This window comes from Ciona robusta, chromosome 1 (assembly GCF_009617815.1).
Source record: "Ciona robusta chromosome 1, ASM961781v2".
Classification (NCBI taxonomy): domain Eukaryota; kingdom Metazoa; phylum Chordata; class Ascidiacea; order Phlebobranchia; family Cionidae; genus Ciona; species Ciona robusta.
Window position 1 is genome coordinate 12,430,313 of NC_143235.1, and position 22,597 is coordinate 12,452,909.

The 22,597-nt window shown below is 34.9% G+C and overlaps 3 protein-coding genes across 3 annotated transcripts; all 3 read left to right on the forward strand.

The window, feature by feature from the left end:
• Window positions 1-324: 324 nt before the first annotated feature.
• Window positions 325-1,995, forward strand: LOC149743337 (mRNA export factor RAE1-like). Its single transcript, XM_089879424.1, has one exon. It carries the CDS (start codon window positions 467-469, stop codon window positions 1,550-1,552), a length of 1,086 nt encoding a protein of 361 aa, XP_089735550.1. The 5' UTR covers window positions 325-466; the 3' UTR covers window positions 1,553-1,995.
• Window positions 1,996-2,041: 46 nt separating this feature from the next.
• Window positions 2,042-13,638, forward strand: LOC149743338 (transmembrane protein 214-B-like). The gene is made up of 16 exons (XM_089879337.1): window positions 2,042-2,199; window positions 2,589-2,687; window positions 3,142-3,239; window positions 3,609-3,674; window positions 4,079-4,189; window positions 4,721-4,829; window positions 5,697-5,820; window positions 6,256-6,320; window positions 6,792-6,966; window positions 8,349-8,457; window positions 9,204-9,316; window positions 9,801-9,972; window positions 10,618-10,856; window positions 11,291-11,459; window positions 12,009-12,145; window positions 12,919-13,638. Exons 1-16 carry the CDS (start codon window positions 2,094-2,096, stop codon window positions 13,049-13,051), a joined length of 2,025 nt encoding a protein of 674 aa, XP_089735463.1. The 5' UTR covers window positions 2,042-2,093; the 3' UTR covers window positions 13,052-13,638.
• A 1,336-nt stretch (window positions 13,639-14,974) lies between these two features.
• On the forward strand, window positions 14,975-22,119 carry LOC149743339 (matrix metalloproteinase-24-like). The gene is made up of 10 exons (XM_089879353.1): window positions 14,975-15,908; window positions 16,412-16,601; window positions 16,738-16,880; window positions 17,909-18,122; window positions 18,464-18,595; window positions 18,922-19,072; window positions 19,583-19,763; window positions 20,109-20,244; window positions 20,911-21,064; window positions 21,399-22,119. The coding sequence occupies exons 1-10, from the start codon at window positions 15,828-15,830 to the stop codon at window positions 21,616-21,618; spliced, it is 1,602 nt and encodes a 533-aa protein (XP_089735479.1). The 5' UTR covers window positions 14,975-15,827; the 3' UTR covers window positions 21,619-22,119.
• Window positions 22,120-22,597: the final 478 nt, after the last annotated feature.

Here is a 22,597-nt window from a genome sequence, read left to right on the forward strand (position 1 = left end):
ATCTGTATTTACTTGGCTGGAGGTCCGTGTTGGTAATGTTATACAACACAGTTTATCACCTTAACATGTGTAGCTGTGACAGATTTCCCATTCACGCGCTTAGCAGCTACATCCAATCACAATGTTTACGAGTTCTTATGTGAACATTTTGTCCGCATACCAACTCCAGAATTTTATAATCCGTGTATGATATGTAATAAAATGCATGTATTTGTAATTTAAAATTTATTTATAAATTTATATCTAAAAATGAGTAATAAACCGTTTGATGTTTTACAAAACACGTTAAGTTTTGTAGAACATTTCTATGTCCACTTGCGTGTCAGATTCTTACTCCCGGAAACCCCCTGCTATTGCAAATACAATTTTTGTAGCGTGTTATGTGAATATACTTATTTAGCATTAATATACATATACTATAAGCGTCAAAGGGTTGTATAACTTGAGTGGTAATTACTGCTTTGCAATGTCGGTATTCGGAAATACCAGTTCATCGTTTTCGTTCGGGGCCTCGAACACGACCACCAACCATAACCCTATGAAAGATATTGAAGTAACTTCTCCACCAGACGACAGTATAAGTTGTCTTGAATTCAGTCCCGCTACCTTGCCTGGGAACTTCCTCATAGCAGGTTCATGGGCTAACGACATACGATGCTGGCAGATTGAGGATAATGGCCAAACTGTCCCGAAAGCTCAACAAATGCATCAAGGGCCAGTTCTGGATGTTTCCTGGAGTGACGACGGCACAAAAGTTTTTACGGCTTCTGCTGATAAAACTGCGAAAATGTGGGATCTTGCGGCAAACCAGGCCACCCAAGTTGCTCAGCACGATGCTCCCATAAAAACTTGTCATTGGATTAAAAGTCCGAACTACTCATGCCTTATGACGGGGAGTTGGGACAAGACTGTGAAATTTTGGGACACTCGTTCATCCTCTCCAATGAAAGCAATCACTCTAAACGAGCGCGTTTATTGCGCTGATGTTGTCTACCCAATGGCAATGGTAAGCTGCGCAGATAAAAAGTTGGTCTGTTTAAAACTTGAAAGCGAGCCTCAAGAATACCAGAAGTTTGACTCACCGCTAAAGTACCAGCATCGCTGTATTAGTATTTTCAAGAACAAAATGCAGTCTTCCCCTGTCGGGTTTGCACTTGGTAGTATAGAAGGGAGGGTGGCCATCCACTACATACAGCCCAGCAGCCCGCGTGATAACTTCACCTTCAAATGCCACCGTTCGACCCCCACACAACCACAGGAGATTCACGTCGTCAATTCAATCGCGTTCCACCCAACATTTGGCACGCTTGCTACAGTTGGCTCAGACGGGAAATACAGTTTCTGGGACAAAGATGCGAGAACAAAACTCAAAGGTTCAGAACAGCTCCCCCAGTCTATATCAGCGTGTGCCATCAGTCATAATGGGAATATTTTCGCATATGCGTCAAGTTACGACTGGTCAAAAGGACATGAGCATTATAACCCTCAACAGAAGAACTACATCTTCTTGAAGAACTGTGCGGAGGACATGAAACCAAGAGCAAAAAAATGAACTTAAAAAAATCATCATTTCAAGTAACCAATTAAAATACCAGTTAAACAGGTCACACTCTGAACTATAGCTGTTCTCCAGAAGGAATTTCAAATTTTCCACAAAAACACTTTTGTGTAACTATCATTAATATGTTGTGATATAGTTTTTGATTTTTGTATCAAAGTAACTTTGATATTGCCCATAAACAAACTTCAGTTGACTACAACATGTTATATTGTTTAACTAAACTAACTGTTAGTTAAAATGATATGTAAAAATGTCTGACTCCAAAAAAAGTCATGTCGGAAAAATGCTTGAAAAAATTTTGAAAAATGTCGGACTTGTTTTGTTTATCGGACTTGTTTTGTTCCTAAGCATGATTTTTTAGGAATTCAAAAGTTACCACTTTATTTGTAAGCATTACCTGCCGTATAATTGTATCACACATCCTTGTTTCCTAGTTCGTTTTAGTTTATTATAGGACTTCTGTTTTTTTTATTTTTGGTTAGTCTGTTTCAACTCATATTGTGTTAGTACCAGCATATATTCAACTAACAAGATGTCAAAAACTGAGGACAAATGGGAAGTGGTGGGAAATGTTAAAGCTAAAACAAGAGCTCAAAAACAAGCTTTATCGAAGAGTATGCCGAAAGCTGATCAACTGCGTATGTAGTAATAATAGTTTATTTTTCTTTCATATGCTGTTCTAATCTTTGTGTGTGCGGCCTGGCCAAGGGCCTGGGATTTAGGCGGGTTTTGGCCTATTACCCCGAATATAGTATATTATATTTACTTATTTATATATATATATATATATATGTATATATATATATATCACACAGAACACCACAGAAGCCTTAACTTGCCCTTGATATGCTGGGTCTAAATTCAACTATCGTTAAGATCATGCTGGGGTGAAACCAAAAGTGTCAAAAAAAGCATGGCTGCAAAACCTCAATACAGTAAAAAACAGCAGATTTTTTAATCACAATTTAATAAAGTAATTTGTTTTAACTATTATTTTTCATCTTTGTTACTGTATTATTTTTTCCAGCATATTCCGTCACCCAATCTCCAATGTTCGAGGGAGTTAACGGAAGAGCATTCCAAGATGTTTCAAACAAAAAACCAACAAAATCTGATAAGGTTTCAGGTAAAAAATTAATGCGTTTATATGAAATTGATAAATCAAAAAAGAACAAAACAAAAAGGTTTCGTGATCAGAATGTATGGTATTTATGGAATTAAATCTTTATGCTTAATAAAATAACATGCAATATTGTTCAACTGCTCCACTCCACACACCCATTGGTCTTTTAAAAACAATACTTTTTCTAATTGTAGAGAAAATTAGTACTATAGGGTAAGATGGTAGTGGTAGACATTTAAGACATAATGTCCTAGCTCCTAGTAGTGTTTTAAACAATTAACAACAGTTTATGGGAGTCGTGAGGAAACGATTTTTAATTCTTCAATCATTCTTTGTTTACTACCAAATGGGAGGGGAAAATAGAATGAAAACTTGTTTCATCTTCCCCACCCTCCTACTAATATAATATATATTATAATACATATATATATTTGATAATAATATATTTTGCCTTTAGCTCCGAAATCACCAGGCAAGCAAGCAGGAAAACGCCAAAAAAAGCCCCAAATAGAAAATAAGTTTAAATACCAGTCAATTGAAGATGCCTTTAAAGATGTATGTCTGAATATTATAACTGTACATTAGCTTTATTGTGCTCACGTGCCTCTAAAGTAAAGGTTATGGGTTCAAGGCTCTTTGTGGCTACCATTGTGGGCGTATGCGTCTTTGGGCAAGACCCTTAAAGGCAATTGCTCCAACCCAGTGGTTACTAATGGGTTGTCTAAAATTGTTGGCCATAGAATAACTATAAAACAATCTAAAAAAAATCAAAATTGTCACCCACCAAGTAACATGCGTGGTATCTCGTTAGAAGGCACAAGGTGTACGAAACAGAACATCCGTGTTATAAGGACTTTCATTTTATGGTCTTTTTAAGGATAAAGCAAGTTTTATTTATTCATAATCATGTGTCTTATTTATTAGGAAGAGTTGTTTCTCATTGATGACAAGCTGGCAAGTTTAAAAGAACAATTTCCAAACAACGAAATGGTAAGTGTGCAGAACCGTAATATTTCGGCAGATTTAGCTTTGTGGGTATAACAATAATGGTTTTTAAATGGTTTATTAGTGTGTAAAATGTTTCAATGGTGTTTTAAATGATTGAAACTGGAACATTGTGGGCTTTGATAAAAGGCTAAGATCATATGTTTTATTTCCCCAGGTTTAAACCCTAAATCAACCCTCAACCTGTTTGTAAAGGCATCTGTGTCTATACAAACAAACGGAGTCAAAGTATATTGCAAACACCGCATTAATCAATGAGGTTCCCTATGTTTGACAACCAGAAACATAACATAACTATATTTTAGCAACGACCCCCAAATTTTTACTTTAAAAAAAATATAAATAAACTGTAAACACTGGTCCAGTAACATGATGATATTTATTCACAGGTTTGGCTGAAAGACATTGCCTCATATCTTAACATAAACATTACATGTCCTGAAGATAATACAGACCTAACTAAACAAGAATTCGACTACCCTATTTGCAAAGCATCTAGTGTAAGTAAAAAAATCTGTTGCTTTTACTGTATTAGGGTTTTTTTTTCACACGCTTTTAATTGTCATTTTTACCTCTAGTAGTTTTTACCCCTGCTTTTAACGCCTGTTGAGAATGCTGCTAACCCCTTTTCCCTTCGTTGTTTTTATTTATTTAATCTTCTTTCTGTATTTAAACAGATAAATGAAAATTAGTGTTACATTATATTTATATGATATCACATTTTGTCCGGCGCCGTTGGAAAGTGGTTAGCAGGCCTGCTTCTAACCCAGAGGTAATGGGTTCAAGGCTTATCTTTTAACTGCAATTACTCCAACCCAGTGGTCACTAATGGGTTGTCCAAATTATAAGCCATACATAAAGAAAAAAGTCCCAAAAATAACCACCCACAAATAACATACATGGTAACTCGTAAGCTGGCACAAGGTGTATGAAACATAACACCTGTGTTATAACTGTCGTTTTTCCGGCCACGCAAGGATACAGTAAGTTTATGCATCTATTAATAATAATGACTTTTTCTAAATTTCCAGGCCACCCATCAGACTCTTATCCGAGTTTTTGGTAAAGAAGTCAGTGAGAAAGTGGTGCCTCTTATATTCCAATACTGTCTAACTAAAATGCTAGAATGTATTGCACGCAGTAAGTAAAGTGTTTTATTGTAGAATACCATACATGCAGTGGCACAGACATAAAGAAATAAGAAGTAGTTTGAAAAAAAACAATATTATTTTCTTTTCCTTTTTTAAAAGAGAAAGGGGGTCATGACCACCAAAAAAAACTCTGCGCCACTGCATACATGAATAATAATTGTATTCATACCTATGTGCCCATTAATCAAATAAACACACAGACAGGCCTACCTCGGAACTTTTTTCATTGCATTAATCAGTAAACAATGGAACCAAATTTGTCACCTGCATTTTAAAAAGTTTAGTGCCCATGATAATCATGATTTGTTTATAAGTTTGATAGTTTCATACTTCTTCTGCATATGCACATATATATGATAGTTGAACTGTAATGATGTACTATGAGTTTGACTTTAATCTTTATCTTATGGTAAGTTTTGCAAATGTGGTAAACTTGTTAAAATAAAAGCTGAACATGGATAGTTAAATGTGTAGGTTTCCATAAAACAGGTTGGAATTTTTAATGGTTAAATCAAATGTAATTTGCTTTATCCTCGTGTAGTCTGAAAATGACAGTCATTATAACGCAAGTGTTCCTTTGCATACACCTTGCGGCTGCTTACAAAAGATACAATCCCGATACCCGTCTATTACTTTTTTTTGTTTTGAGGATATTGTATGCATGACAATTTAGACAACTTATTACTGTCCATTTTGACTCCAATATTTACTAACTAATGTGGTGCAGAAAATTCCAAGATACACCTGTCTACCCTGCCACCGAAAGTTTGGCTGGTATACCATGGGTGCTGGGTGTTTGTAAAAATAGACCAATATGCGAAACATTGATTAAAGCTAAACGGTTTCATTTTAACAGAAAACCAGATGTGGGGTTACAAGATCTGCTTACAAGCAATTGCTCATACACACCCTGCTCTGTGCAGTGATGATCTGGACATTCAAGTTGAGAAGCTAAAAACCTCAGCCAGCGAAATGCAAAGGTTAGTGTTTAGACTTTAAACTTTTGACTTTTGAATGTTATTTCAATGAAATTTTGTCTCTTCGGTCACGATTACCAAGAACAGGAAAGTTTACAAAAATTTAAATTCTTGTGTGGTAATGGTAAATCAACAGTTGTTAAAACACGCTTATGGATAAAACAGAAAAAAATGTTGTTTTGAATTAAAGACCTAACCGTTACACTCTACAAACAGTACAATGTAAAAATATAAACAACATTTTATTTTAAAGTTCTAATCAAAAGAAATAACAGTTTCTAATAACAGTTTGGGAATCAACAGCAAAACGACAGTCGTTAAAACACGCCATAGATAAAAGATGTGGGAAACAGCCTCAATTAAAAACCATGGCTCTTCACCCAAAATATATGTTTTAAAACTGTTAAATTATCTATAAGAAGTTTTTATGCTTTTTAGGTGCCTTGCTTTGGTTTGGGCATTGGGACAAGTTGGCTTGAAGGACATGAGATGTGGAATGAAAGGTAAACAAAAATGAAACTAAACTAAACACTTATATTTTGATTTTTTGGACCTTTTTGCCTGTTAGGGATTTGGTAGCCCTGACTGTATTTCTTTACACAACCCAACAAAAATAATCCTACTCTGTGAGCACCAGATCAGGGTTAGACTGACAGAATTTATTACAGTTACTTATAATAAGATGTCATGGTAATACATGACGTCTGTGCTGTAAGGTACACAAATTGTGTTGGTATGCTCATTTAGTTGCTATGTTATATCATACCTTAGTGTGGTTTTTACCATTGAGATAAAAATCTCACTTTTAAACAGAGTTAGATAATCAAATAAAAGCTAAATCATTTTCACTATTTTGGGGTAAAGTGCAGCAGAATAAAATTTTTCTTTTATTTTCCCGTAAAATTCCCCGAAAATAACACATTTGAAAAGCACCATATGCACAATATAACTTCTAAATTCACTTATTTTCTCAGTTTGGCTGCAACTGCTTTTACCAAACCTTGAAAAAAAGAAGCTTGCGCCCTACGCAATGTACTACGTTGAAAGAATTGTGAAGAAAACCAAACAAAATCCTGCCCAAAGTCTTTCCGGTTGTTTAAATCCTGAACAATTTGTTGAAATAACTCGTTACGCAACTGGAAATTCTCAGTAAGTTCATTTCAAAATATTTTTAATCCTACTAAAAACAAACGAGTAATAGAATAGTTATACCACAAATTTACACCAATATCTTGAACATAGAGTAGGGTTGGAGAAGATGCGTCACCTTTTTTTAAATTATTTTCTACAACAATATAATATGAAAAAACAAGAACTTTATCACACCACAAATTTTCACCAAAATCTTGAACGTATTAAAATTTAGTAAGGTGTTGGAGATGGGACACCTTTTCATTCTATTTTCTTGTCCTATTTGGTAGTAAACAAAGAACATTCAAAGAATTATAAAACCGTATCCTCATGACTCCCACAGACCGTTGTTAATTGTTTAAAACACGATCAGGATATTTGGATATTATGTGCTAAGTGTCCCGTCTCTCCCCACCCTACTATATTACTCATACTCCACTCTTAACTATTATATATCCACATTTGTAAATGAAACCTTTTATAGAAGTAAAACAATTGCTGATACTGTACATTTAGTTCATGTGATGATGCAGTCATTTGCTCTGCTGTTATTATATACCCATTAATCCATATATATATATATATAACATTGTACATTTGCACCTAATATGCAATACTATCTGGATGAGTTAGTATTTTATGCCACTATAGCTTTTTGTATGTAAATGACCATTTTAAGACTCATTTAGAGTTAATGTTCTTTATATCGACTATTTAGATATGCAGCGAAGTTAACAATATATTTAATAAAAAAATACCCTACAAAGTGACATACTTGGTAACTCTTTGGCTGGCATGAGGTGTGTCACAAACTTATGCTGCCATTGTATTATATGTTTTATTATCTGTATATTTCGTGCGCGTTGGTTTTTGGGCCGTTCTATAGATTTATCTGGAACGATAATTACGTATCGGGGAAGTCTTGGAACGTAACTGCAAGGTCTGGGGCTAAACGAAACATTCCTGCTGTTACGTATCCAGACGCTGCAGTTCCCGCTCTTTCTTTGTTTGTATGTTTTTGCGCCGTGTGGCTGCTGCGTGTGTAAGCGTGTTGTGATTCGTAGTAGATAAGAGACAAAGAGAAGGAATAAGAGAATGAATAAATAAGATACATGAGATTCGAGAGTGAACTAAATTCGTTGAGTGCTGCCCAAGTTTCGTGTTGTTGGGAATACGAGAAACAGGCACAACGTTTTAGCTACGGTGAATTAATGGGACCAGCTTCAAGACGCCTTCGATAGTTAATTCCAACTAAGAATCCATTCTCACTTGTAAAAACGTGACAAGGTGTATAAAACAGAACACCCTTAACACCTACCGTTTTCTGGCCATGCTAGGATCAAACAAGCTAGATTCGTTTAGAATTGTTTAATTTTAATCTCAACATTTATATTCCACAGAATAAAAGATCGTATAGCTGAAGTATTTCCACCTTTTCGCCAACTCATAATTCACAACAACGCCATGAAACGACAATTTTTCAACCATTTCCTCACCATGTCACACGTGGTATGTAAACAATGGTACACTTTCTATAGTAGTGTTATGGGTCTATGGCTGTGGTATAGGTTTTACACAATAGAAGTTGTGATTAGTTAGAAATAAATACTGTTAAAGGGGCAATGCAATATTAAAATTTGTGTATAAAACCTGCAAAATGAGAGAATATTTTATTTCATGCTGATTACTATTTAATAACAGATAACTAAAATTAAAGGGGCATACTGACGTAAAATGGAAAATTGTATATTGATAGAGATGCTCAAATGTGATCTAAAGGTACCATCAAATTTCAATTAATGAAACAGTTTCTGAAAATGATGTGTGTCGCAAATCCAGCTTCGTTTTTTGAAACTATGATGGTACCTTAAGATCACATTTGAGCATCTCTATCCATATACAATTTAAATGGTATTTTTTCCTTGCTATGTCTCTTTAACTTTGATTATCTGTTAATTTAACTTTGATTATCTGTTAATGTTAGTAATAAGCATGCAGTCAGAAAAAATTCTGTCATTTTGCAGATTTAAACAGTTATTGGCATTTAACGGAAACAGTAATTTTGATTTTAAGACAAAACTTAAATAACAAAAAACATTGAAAGAATTGTATAACCCTATAATCGGAACTCTAAAATAGCAGTATTAATTTTTTTAAACACGATCTAGGTATTTAGATATTATCTGCGAAAGGCGTTCCATATTACCCCGATTTAATACTTTTAAAGGTAAAAAAGATTTATATTGTGTTAACAGAATGAAGCTGTCATGGGTAAAATGGTTGAGATCTGCATGGAGTGTTTACGAGATGATGCACATTGTTTTACAATATGGAGGGAAAAATATAGCAGTTCCTTTCCCAGTTCAAAGTAATATTAATTTTTTTTTATGTTAAAAAAAGTTGCTAAAATGGGTGGAAAAAAATAAGTTGTAAAAAATATGGAACTCAAAAGCGAGCAGCATGAATAAATGAATGTTACTTGTTTTGGCCTTTTGTGGCAGGGCAACAACAGTCCTTATAACACTGGTATTGCGTTTCATAGACCTTGTTCTGCTTTAAAGTTTACTGAATAACTTTGTGAATGATCATTCTTTTAGCACAACATAAAAATATAAATAATTTTTTTTTTTTTTTTTGTATAATTTGTGTTTTAATTTTTTTTTTTTTTTTTTTTTACAATGTAAATGGTAAATTGATATAAACACTTGCATATAATAATTATTTTTTAAATAAATATTATATATAATTTTTTTTTAAATATCTATGTTAAGTTTTAATTATCCATGTTTTAGTTAGCAATTTTAACAATGTAAAATACCACATTAAACTGTACAAACCCCCTGTGTTCACAGACTTCTGCTGACTGAGTTACACAACAGACGTCCTGGTGTTTTAACGGAGATGCCACGTGTTCCGTTCGAAGACGCAGTTCGTTATTTCAGGAACATAAACAGTGAAGCAGCCACAAAGTCTGACTCGCTTACTTCAAAACCTGAGTTTGCAACTATTCGCAATATATGCGAGGTTAGTGATGTAATCGTATGATGTGGTCAAAATAAAAGGGTGGGGTAAGATGAGACAAGGGTGGGGTAATATGAGACTGTATTTTTTATTTATTCTCGGCTAATATCCCATATTATAAAAAGAGGATAAGATGGGACTGCAGACGGGGGCAATTTGCAACACTTTCTTTTTCTTTTATCGTCCTATTTGGTAGTAAACCAATAATATTTGAAGATTTATATGACTATAGCCCTGTGAATCTGAAAGAGCATTGTTAATTGTTCAAATACAATCATAAAATATCGGATTTTGGTGCTAGCTGTATTCCTCTTACCCCACAATACTATATCATAGCAATTAGCAATTCTAAATATGTAAGAATCACAGGGGTGGAAATGAAGTGAAATGTTTACCTTTGCATGGCAAACAATAACAGTCATAATAACATAAGTGTTATGTTTCATACACCTCATACCAGCTTACGAGTTATTATGTTTGTAACTTTGTAGGTCAAAATTTTCATGTATGAGTGACAACAACAAAAAAAACTCTTTAAGCAATTGCTGTTACATGTTTTTCCCTAAGCCACAATAACCATTGTGCACTGCTGCTAATCTAATGCAAAGGCATATTTCATTTTATTGACACCACAATTTTAAATGACAGACCTTGTGTGACGATTTCACGGACCAGAGACAAACAGCCCAACAAAGCACAAAATCTTTTTATTTCTACCTGTTGTTGTCCATGCTCATTATATGCGGCTTGTTCGTTCTTTACGATGTTAAGTCCCATGGCACTTGGAAGAAATCAGAAACTTACCATTTTCTTAAGAAGAATGGCGTGCTTGACCGTACGCATCAAGCCTGGATAAAAACTAAAGTCTACCTTGATGTTGCGAAAAAGTAAGTTAGACTTTTACATAACATGACAAAAATTTTATTAATCTCCTGTAATATAAGATATAATTCATTATTCTATGTTGGTGAGGTCCCCTGGCGTGGATTCTGGGATTTAGGCCAGGATTGGCCCATTACCCCTATAATTTTTTTAAAAGCAAAGAGAAGGGAATTAGCAGCAAAAAAATTGGGAGTTAGCATGTATGTTACTTTGTGGGTAATTATCCTGGGGGGGGTTAACTTTTTAATGTATGGCTGATAATTTGGACAACCCATTAGTGACCACTAGGTTGGAGCAATTGTCGTTAAGTGTCTTGCCCAAGGACACATACGCCCACAATAGTAGCAACGATGAGCCTTAAACCCATTACCTCTGGGTTACAGGCAGACACTAACCACTTAGCCATGATGCCAGAATACACTTTATCAAATTTCAACAGGTTTGTGCAGACCAAGGCACCAATTTACTGGGAAAACAGCAAACTTGTTTTAGGACCTTATTTAATAAAGTTGACAGAAACGGGGAAACTCTGTTTGTCATGGATAGTTGAGGTTGCAAAACCTGTAGTTTTTTGGATAAGTTTAAAAGTCAATGATGGCTGGATTGTGGTAAGTTGACAGTTTTATATATTAGGGTGGGAAGGGATGGGACGCCTTTTCTTCCTATTTCTTCGTCTCATTTAATAGTAAACAAACAACATTCAAAGAATTATGAAACCGTAGCCCCACGACCCCCGTAGACTGTTGTTAATTGTTTAAAACATAATCAGGATATTTGGATATTATGTGATAAAGGTGTCCCATCTTTCCCCACCCTATTATATAGTAGGGTGTGGTTAGCTATAGTGAGACTATTGTTGGGGTGAGATGGTTCATGATTTATTTTTATCATGGGTATAACCACCAACTCTACACACTAGGTAGCAAACAAGTATTTAGAGAATTGTGTTATCGACTTTAAAAGTAAAACGCTGTTAGAAAATATGGCCGTGCAACAACTGTCATTTTAAATACCACCGCTGTCCTGTTTCATGCACCTCGTGCCAGTTTACAAGTAACCACATATGTAACTTTAGGTGTAACTTTTTTATTTTGTTTTATTGTATGACATATCAAATATAAATAAAACGTAGGTGCGTTTCTTCATATTTTTTTCAGTTATCCTCATGGTTGGGCAACGCTGCAAGCATCTGTCTGCTATATCTGGACCAGTTAATCACATACTGCTGGCCGTACTTGGTTTCCTTTTCTGATTACATGTTCGAATTTTATCACTGGGTGCTTCAAGTTATAAGGTAAATACAGACCGAGGCTTGTACTAAAACCGTGATTGTCCAATTATCCCGCTTAAATACAGCCTCGCGCATATTTTTAGCGAAAAATAAATCCTATTACTGTCGGTATAGGTTAAGCTACATACGCGGTTCAAATTCGTGATGTGATAAAAATATATAGTAGGTTTTGGTCAGATTGTTCAGTTTTTTCTTTTTTGTTGTCTAATTTGGTAGCAAACAAAGAATATTTAAAGATTTTTTACCCGTATCTCATCGACTAAAAGAGCTTTGTTAATTGTAAAAAACCGGATTAGGAAGTATGGGATATTATGTCCCAACGGTATTCATCTTACCCCACCATACCATATGTCAAACTTTCCGATAGTAACAAATGAACACAATCCCTTTTAATTAAAAACTGGTAAAGTTTCATGTTGTTTTCTGGTACTGTTAGCATTTTTATTGTGTTTTACTCTTTTCTCCTAAATTTTGTTTTTTTTTCAATTTCCTACTTTTTGAATATATTAGTTATAATCGTAAAAGTTTTTTAGAAAAAAAATTGAATGAAACTTGTTTTATTCTCATGGGTCGGGCACAGACAGTTGTTGTAACACGGCTGTTCTATTTTATTTACTTCATGCCCGCCTATGAGTTACCACGTATGTAACTTTGTGAGTGTTTATTTTTTAACAGTACTTTCAATTTCTGAGCTACCCCGTATATTACCCGTTTGTAACTTTGTAGTAATTATTTTTTAATAGTACATTAACATTTTATTTACTGTGCTTTTCTAGCGGTGAAGCCAGTCTGGCAGTGGTTCAAGACACTTTTGTTCAGTTTTGCACCAACGTAGCCAACAAAGTGAACCTCTTCATACAAAACGTATTCGAAATCGTCAGCAACTACATAGCGCCAAACCAACCATGATACACGCAACTGACAAAGCGTGGTAGGCATTTCAGCAAACTAATTTCCTATCCCATTTACAGTATCTTAAATATCATTTATTAGTTAAACAGTTCAAGTATTAAAACGCGTTTTTTATCAGTTAGTTTCAAATAATCTTAATTTTTTTCTTCTGTGAAATGATTCGGACTTCCAATGCAGTTTCATTGTCAATTTATTCAAGTTTTAACTGTGGTTATGCATTCGATTTTCTCATGGGTTTCGGCTGGGTATAAGTTTGACTGGTGTTTATAATTGTTCATTTTACTGGGTGTCTGTTTGCGGAGAAACACAATGGAATAGGTATAAGTTTTGTTGTTGGTCATATAGTAGCGTGGGGGAAAATGGGACACCTTAGCACATCATATTCGAATATTCTGATTGTGTTTTAAACAATTAACAACAGTCTATTGGAGCCTTAAGGATACGGTTTGATAATTCTTTGAAAGTTAATGGTTTGCTATCAAATGGAACGAGAAATAGAATGAAAATGTGTCCCATCTTACCCACCCTATTATACTATGTTATTTCTAATCATTGCAGCCTCGAAATAAATTAACAATTGGGTATATGAGTTGTCTTTTTTAAATTTTACGCTAAATTGCTATAAAAATCGCATTTGGGTAATTTTCAACGTAAAGTTGAACGATTTTTGTATAAAGAAATACAGTAAGGATCTGGTGCTACGAAAATATAACAGACAAAAATCAAGTCTAACCAATTGTTTAATAAAACATAAACAATGTCATTTAGGCAAACCATATATAGTGGGGTATAGGGGGAGATGGGACACCATTAGCACATAATATCCTCATCGTGTTTTAAACAATTAACAGCGGTGTATGGAAGCCGTGAGGATACGGTTTAACAATTATTTGAATGCTTTTTGTTTACTACAAAATGGGACAAGAAAATATAAAACAAGGTGTCCCATCTTCCCCCACCCTACTATATACCCTATATTATGCAATTTCTTGGACTCGATTTTTGTCTGTTACGTTTTCGTAGCACCAGATCCTGACTTTGTTGTAATGCGGAAATGTTTACATATGATATTATAATGTATAAAAAGAACTGTGGGGAAAGATGGCACACCTTTAGCACATTGTACCAAAATATCCTGGTCGTGTTTTAAACAATTAACAACGGTCGATGAGAGTTGTAAGGAGACGATTTAATAATTCTTTGAACGTTTATTCTTTACTGTCAAATGGAACGAGAAAATAGAATAAAAATGTGCCCCATCTTCCCCCACCCTATTATAAGTAAAGGCACGAAGTGCAGCCACCATAAAAGCTACACTACGGCTTACTAGAAATATAGAATATATAGTTATCTTTAGTAGGCTGTTAGGTATTCACAAACTAACTTTCATGCTACATTGGCCGTGCGTAAATACACCAATGTTAAACACAGAAGTTGGCAAAAAGGAAAATTTCCTTTTATGTGTAGCAACGATCTTAATTGCAGAAGTTAAAATTAGTCACGAAAGTGATTTAAAATAAAAGTCGTAAAACCTTTTGTGTTTCCACGTTACCGGTTTTAAAATTATGATTCCCGAAAGTGAGTTATTTCATATGCGGTGATTTGCTGGATTGGCCAGCTGTGGAGAAAACGACTTTACCATATTTGGTTAAAGCACACGATACAAGGTAAAGAGAAACGACCCTTTTTCTCCCTGTCTGGTCCTTTCCTACCGTCGAAAGTAATTACAGTCAATCGGTAATGACATAAATCATGTAGGCGATAAAGTGTTTTAAATGATGCTTTTCATTACCCATGTTTACACACATAAGGAGTGGTCCTATTAATGTTTGCTGTATCCAGTAGCAGCGAGGCAGAAATTGAAAGTGCCATTGAGGCTACGTATATGTTCAAGATAAGAAGCATTCTGTCTTGTGACTAAAACATGTACATACCAATTACAACATGTAAAACACGACTGTATAACAAGTGTAATCCGTAATTTTTAAATTTAATTTTTATAAACAGAAATTCGTAACATTAAAATCACCCCTATGAAATTATAACAAAGTTTTGCTTGACGTAGTTTAATCCTATATTAAAACAGTGTGGAATTTTTAAGCTTGTACGTCACTGCATGGCTTTTTAACCTCTTCAAAAGGGCTTACGAGTTCTAAAATGGAAATCTTGTTGGGTGTAAACTTTGCATGATCTAATGCAGATAAGCCAGTGTACCTTCCGGAGTGTAACAATGCTGATTACGCAGAGTTTACCAGTTATGCTGAATATAGTTATTACCGTTTCTGCTGAATAGAATAGAGAGTCCGCGCAAACCATGGAAAGCCCCAGTCCAAGTCATGCTATGGGATCATTTCATAACTTATTATCCAAATACGGTGCGTGTTAAACCTCTAGTTTTCGTGGATTCACTAATCCAAGATGGCGGATTTAAATGCCTATCATCGTGTCTTATTTTCAAAGTGACGCACTTCGCACGGTGGTTACCTCGGCTGTTATGACGTCACACATGCGGCGGGTTTTTCTCCCGACACGCGCGGTACAAATACCTGCTCGAACTGAACGAGAAATCAGATCGCTGTCGACCGCTCAAGGAATAGGGCCATTGGGTACAGTTCATAGTTAGTCAGATCGACGCACTTTTGTCAGTCAAATTAGACAGCTATAAAATAGAATGAAAATACTCTTTACTCGCAATAGTTTAATTTTGCTTTTTGTATTGTTTCAGATATATTACGAAGCATATCGGTTTTAGTTTGAGTGTATTTTAAGCAAAATGCGAGTTTTATTTTTTGTTTCTTTTATTTCAATACTTGGTAGCGCAATTTCTGCTGCTGTTTCTCAGTCACAAGCAGTGGTAAGTGTATTATTTTATCGACTAAAATATTTTTATAACCTAGTAGCCTTAAAACTATACAACATGCTATAAATCGACTGACCTTGACACGTTTGAAAGGTATTTTTACAGCCATGTATAAATTGCTGTAATAAATCGCCCCCTAAACTCTGCTTTCCATATGTGCAAAATAAACCATAATATAGTGAATTTAAGTTCATATTTTGTATAGTAGGGTGGGGAAATATGGGTCATTTTTTCATTCCATTTGGTAGTAAACAAAGGTCATTCGAATGATTATAAAACTGTATCTCCACGACTTCCATAGACCGTTGGTAATTGTTTAAAACACGATCAGAAAGTTTAGATATTATAAAGGTAAAGGTGTCCCATCTTCCCAATCGTACTGTATATCAAATTAAACTTTCGCAGGCATTTCTTCAGTACCGTTTGAACCAAACTCGATTGTTTGTGCGTAAAATAAACCCATATTACAGTAACTTTAACTTTATATGTTTGTACAGACTTACTTGATGAAGTTCGGGCACGCCCCAGAAAGCAACCATATGTCTGGGGACTTAATGACGCTGTCCTCCCTTGAGGATTCTATTCGTTCATTTCAAAGATTCGCTGATCTCCCAATAACTGGTGAATTAGACGAGTCCACTTTGAGAAAAATGGGCGAAAAACGATGCGGAAACCCAGACATTGCAGGTTTGTTTTTGATTTTTGAAATTTTGGAATTGTGTGTTTGCGCTGGGGCACAGTGGTTAAAATTTTTATTTTTTACCAAAATTTTTATTTTTTGACGAAATTTTTATATTTTTTTAACGAACTACTTTTCATTTAGGAACTGACAATGCCAAACGAAAGAAGCGATATGCCCTTCAGGGAAGCAAGTGGGATCATAAACATCTAACATACAAGTTTATCAACCATTCCCCTGACTTACCTGCCTCGCAAGTCGAAACTGAAATCCGGGCTGCGTTTCAAGTAAGTCATAAATGCATGTGTATACTGTGGGGTGGGATGGAACATCTTTAGCACGTAATATCCAAATATCTAACGGTCTATGGGAGTCATAAGGATACGGTTTTATAATTCTTTGAATGTTCTTTGTTTACTACCAAGTGCGACAAGAAAATAGAATAAAAAGGTGTCCCATCTTACCCCAACTTACTATATAAAGTCTTGGGGGGTAAGATGGGTTCTGTTTATTTATACACATAACATGTTTTCTAAACGTGTTGTTTACAATAAACAATGTATTTTTGGAGTTGAAATACAGTTATATAAATCTGTAAATATACTTACGAATAGGGCGATAAATACAATAAAAATATTAACCATATTGCCCCAACCTTTTATATTGGTGCTATTTTTATTTGATATCAAAAACGAAAAAGATTTTGTTTATAAAATTTGTCACATAAACGGGACAACAGGGTCTGGCGCTACAAGTAACTGTTAGTAATTACTTTTGCAACTGCCGTGGTCTTAAATGCGTAATAACCCGTTTTCAACAAAGGGACGCGGAAGTATTGAAGAGAGGGTATTCTAAATATAGTCTTTGCGTTAAATTTTAACGGTTTCACTTAATTTCCTTGGAGTTAACGAGGTTTTAACGTTGTGTGTAACATCAAGGCAAGACACTTAACGACAATTGCTACAACCCAGCAATTCCTTAAATTGGTTGTCCAAATTGTCAGCAATACAATATCGGAAAATATTCACTCACGATACAAACCTGCACGAGGTGTGTGAAACAAAACACCCGTGTTATAACGACTGTTGCTGGCCTGTCACAAAAAGGATAAATAAGTTACATTCATTCAGTCGTTTATTCGATTCTTTATTCATTCGTTCGTTTTTATTCATTAACCCATTCATTCATTTATTCGTTTATTCCTTCATTTATTTATTAATTAATTCTCTCTTTCATTCATTCAACCATTTATTCACTCATTCATTTACCTACTTATTCATTCATTCATTCATGCATTTATTCATTCATCTTACAGTGGTGGGAAGACAACTCAAGCCTAAGATTCAGCAAAGTAGCAAAAAGTCAACGTGCTGATATTGAAATTTTGTTTTCTGCTGGTGCCCATGGAGACGGCGACCCGTTTGACGGCCCTGGTCAAACTTTAGCACATGCTTACTTTCCTGGCTCAGGAGGCAACGCTCATTTTGATGAAGCAGAGAGATGGTCCATAAGCAGTGGTTCAGGAAAAGGTAAACCAGCAAACTATTTGTTAGTATACTATTTGGTAAAAGTAAACTGTTATTGGCAAGACTGGGTTCATCAGCTTTTTCCACATTTTTTATCCATATCGTGTTTTAACAACTGTTGTTTTGCTGCTGATTCTTTTCTCTTTGTTTTTTTATTATGAAGGTTTTCGCCATCGTTTTAGAAAAGATAAATAAAACTTATGGTATGTGTTAACAATCTGTGATAACAATGTGATATGAAATGCCTAAAACTTATAAAATATATAATTGCATTTATAACCGATAGCGTATCCTATACTCAACTATTAGGTGTCTTTTTCTAACTATTTTTTATTAATTTTCAGTTAACCTGAGAATTGTAGCGGCTCATGAGTTCGGACATAGTCTTGGTCTATCACACAGCGATGTTTCAGAAGCATTAATGGCTCCATTTTATAACCCGCGTTCAAGTGGTCTTCATAGCGATGACATTCAAGGTAGGGTATATATATATATATATATATATATATTGCATTTGAGAAAATGGTTTAATTTATAGTACTGTAGGGTAAGGTATACACAGTTAGCTCCCAAATCCCATATTTTCCAATCGTGTTTTTAACAATTGACAACGTGCTTTTAGAGTCACGAGCATATACGGGTAAATTTCATTAAATATTCTTTGTTTACTACCAAATTGATCGATAAAAAATGAAATGGATCATTTCACTACAACCTACCATAAAAAGCAAGCAACATAATTCACCTAAAAAAACTAAAAAAAACAAACATAAATTTTTAATAATTTTTATCCCCACTTCAGCTATTCAGAGACTATACGGCAAATCAATGGTGAAACCAGACATAGTTACACCAAAGCCGACAGTACCTACTACAACAAGAAGAACCACAACTCCCAGAACTACACGAAGAACAACCACCAAAGTTCCACCTGTCGGTGCTTGTAACGGAAGGTAATTTATATTAAATGAATGAAAGAATGTATGGAAGAGTGGGGAAAACGGGACACCTTTAGCACATAATATCCAAATATATTCTGATCGTGTTTTAAACAATTAACAACGGTCTATTATTCTGTTTTCTCGCTTCATTTGGTAGTAAACAAAGAACACTCAAAGAATTATAAAACCGTATCCTCATAACTCGCATATAGACCATTGTTAATTGTTCAAAACACGATAAGAGTAATTGGACATTATGTGCTAAAGTATCCGCTCCTCCCACCCTACTATACAGTAATATACTTACATTTTACAACAGTGCGAGTTCGGCAGTTCAATTATAGATCTTGGTACTTATTTTATATATTAAGCCTTCGGGTTCAACGCTGCGGTCGCTGCTATTATGGTGGGCATATGTGTGCTTGGGCAAGACACCTAAGAATTCCCGTCCCCCCACCCCACTATACATATTTAATAGCTCATGGTTAAGTCTGCGGATTCTTACCCATCTTGTCTTTACAGATTTGATGCCATCACTCGTCTCAGCAACGGTAGTACTTACGCTTTCCAAGGAGACATGTTCTGGAGGTTAAATGACCAAAATGTTGACGAAGGATTCCCAGCTAGTATCCGTACAGTGTGGGGTATAAGTGGTAAAATAGACGCTGCGCTGACGTACAACGGAAATACAGACATTTTCCAGGTATGTATTAGAACTGTGCCAGAAAACTATCTTGTATAAAGAGAAATAGGCGGCTGTTTATGAAGTATAAAAATAAGTATTAAAATAAACCATATAGTAAGTACACTTTATGGTTTTGGGGTTAAGTGGTCCATGTTTCAATTTCTTTTATCGTCACATTTGGTAATAAACAAAGAATAGTTGTATAATTATACAAGAGTATTGTAAATTTTTTAAAACACGATTAGGAAATCAGGATATCACCTGCTGACATCTTACCTCACTGTACTATACTGTATACCGCTGTAGAAAAATCCACTGACATATTTTTCTGTTACGCCATATTTAAAAAGAACTTTTCTTCAGGGCCACAAAGTGCACAGATTTCGTAACGGGATAAGAATCCAGACATCCCATATTTCATCACGTTATGGAAACGTTCCTTCTTTTATTGATGCTGCCTTTGAATGGAGCGGAAACGGGAAGATATACTTTATTAAAGGTAAGAACTAAACAATCTATAGTAGAGTGGGGAAGATGGAACCGCTTTTTATTTTATTTTCTCCTCACCTCACATTTGGTAGTAAACAAAAAACATTTAAAGAATTATAAAACCGTTTCCTCGCGACACTCATAGATCGTTGTTAATTGTTTAAAATATAATCAGGATATTTAGATATTTTGTGCTTAAGGTTTCCCATCTTACTCTAGAGTGCTATACTTACGTTTTACAACAGTGCGAGTTCGGCAGTTTAATTTTAGATTATGTTACTTATATTATATTAAATAGCCTACGGGCTCAACGCTTATCGCTGCTATTAATGTGGGCGTATGTGTCTTTGGGCAAGACATTTAACGGCAATTGCTTCAACCCAGCAATAAAACAAATTGCATTCATTTAGAACATTCCTATAATTTCTCTCTCTCTCTCTCTCTCTCTTTTAATCGACAGTCGTTTGCGCGCCTATAACTAAACCATATAAATTCCTTTTTACCGGGTTGCTAATGGGTTGCTATACAATACAACTCATTTAAAACAGCATTTTTCAAATGTGTATAAGGTCTTGAAAACTTAGACTATCAATTTTCCAATTATCCTCGTAAATTTAGACCCATTACGTCAAAACAGCATTTAGTTTAATTTATTCTGACATTAAATTTTTAACAGGTGAGCAGTATTGGCGATACAATCCAAGCAGAAGAACGGTTGATTCTGGATATCCGAAACCACTTAGTGTATGGCGTGGCTTGCCCAAACATATAGATTCAGCAATGCAATGGAATGGAAAGACATATTTCTTTGAGAATGGGCAATATTACAGGTAATGATCAAATACGTAAAATAGTTTGTTTTTTTATCTTATTGAATACAGTTACGAAAATAAATCCTGATCGGGTTTAAACAATTAACAACGATCTATGGGAGTCGTGAGGATACGGCTTTATATTTCTTTGAATATTCTTCGTTTACTATCAAATAGGGCAAAAAATAGAATGAAAAGTGTCCCACCTTCCCCCACCTTACTATTGGTATAATTCCATTTCTGTTTTATTCGTTGTGTTAAACATAAAAGTAGCTAAAGGTGTCCCATTTTCCCCACCCCACAATACGCTTGGCATAACATTTGATAAAGTAACGTCTTTTTTGTGGTTTAGATTTGACGACAACCGAATTCAAGTTGCAAGTTCAACTAAATACCCTTACCCACGGCGTGCGGACGAATGGTGGTTAGGATGTAAAGATAATACACTGATGACCGGCCTGTCTCAAAACTCAGAAAATGGGGGTGGAAGCGGTGGAGCCTCAAAATCTGGAGTTCAAGTTTCTCTTGTTCTTTTATCAAGCATCGTCATGATTTTTACAGCTTTGGTTTAGATGTTTTGATGGTATATTGTAGGTTGGGGGGAGACGGGACACCTTTAGAATATATTTAAAATATACTGATCGTGTTTTAAACAATTAACAACGCGCTACGCGAGTCGTGAGGATACGGTTTTATAATTCATTGATTTTTTTGTTTCCTACCAAACGGGACAAGAAAATAGAATGAAAAGGTGTCCCATCTTTCCCCATCCGACTTACGTTTTTTGTGTCTTTCTACGCACTTTACACATAACGCAGTATTCTATTTCCCTGTGCCTTTGTAAACCCTTTGTTTATAGTTTCTCGCTACTTTATGATATTTATCGTGCCAAGATATTATTTGTTTTAATATTTATTTTCTTTATTGTATGTACTGTTCAAACGTTGCTTATTGGGATTACGTTCATATAAACGCGCAGGCGCGTATTTGCATTGACGTATTCTAATGAACTTGTATGTCGGTATCATATATACGACCGCATTTCTAAATACAAAAACACACACAAAAATAAAGCTTTGTGTTTGATTGTATGTTAAAAGTCATGGTACCGTATACCTTCGCAAAATCAGAGGCGTTTGCATTTTTATATTTTCATCGCTTTATAATATCCAGATTCCTTTAAATTTTGTAGATATCTATGTCGTAGAGAAACGCACCAGGCGGAACAAACACGTGATCTAGGGATTTTTAAATATATTTCATCATTAAGTTAAAACCAATGGAACGTACATTGGTTAAAACGCTCCGGACTGTACATTGTGAGATTCAATCATGTTTTACATTTTTTTGTAAAACATTATTTATTTATCATGCAGTGATTGGAGAGCGGTAACATTAATTGAAGTAAAATTTATTCGGGCGAGATGTAGTTATACGTGGTAGAAGGTTGGGGGTGTAATGTTAGAAGGGTTTAGTGAATATAGAAGCAGGTTTTACTTGCAGGATTAAATGGTCTCTATAGCGACAGCATTCAAGGTAGGTATATTGCAT

Bases quoted from the DNA above. Each gene is read 5' to 3' on its own strand.
- LOC149743337 (XM_089879424.1), top strand. From the start codon at position 467: ATGTCGGTATTCGGAAATACCAGTTCATCGTTTTCGTTCGGGGCCTCG.
- LOC149743338 (XM_089879337.1), top strand. From the start codon at position 2,094: ATGTCAAAAACTGAGGACAAATGGGAAGTGGTGGGAAATGTTAAAGCT. The intron at 4,830-5,696 runs GTAAGTAAAGTG...TCATTTTAACAG, and splicing joins GCTAGAATGTATTGCACGCA to AAAACCAGATGTGGGGTTAC. The intron at 9,973-10,617 runs GTTAGTGATGTA...TTTAAATGACAG, and splicing joins CTATTCGCAATATATGCGAG to ACCTTGTGTGACGATTTCAC.
- LOC149743339 (XM_089879353.1), top strand. From the start codon at position 15,828: ATGCGAGTTTTATTTTTTGTTTCTTTTATTTCAATACTTGGTAGCGCA. The intron at 18,123-18,463 runs GTAAACCAGCAA...ATTAATTTTCAG, and splicing joins AAGCAGTGGTTCAGGAAAAG to TTAACCTGAGAATTGTAGCG. The intron at 18,596-18,921 runs GTAGGGTATATA...TCCCCACTTCAG, and splicing joins TCATAGCGATGACATTCAAG to CTATTCAGAGACTATACGGC.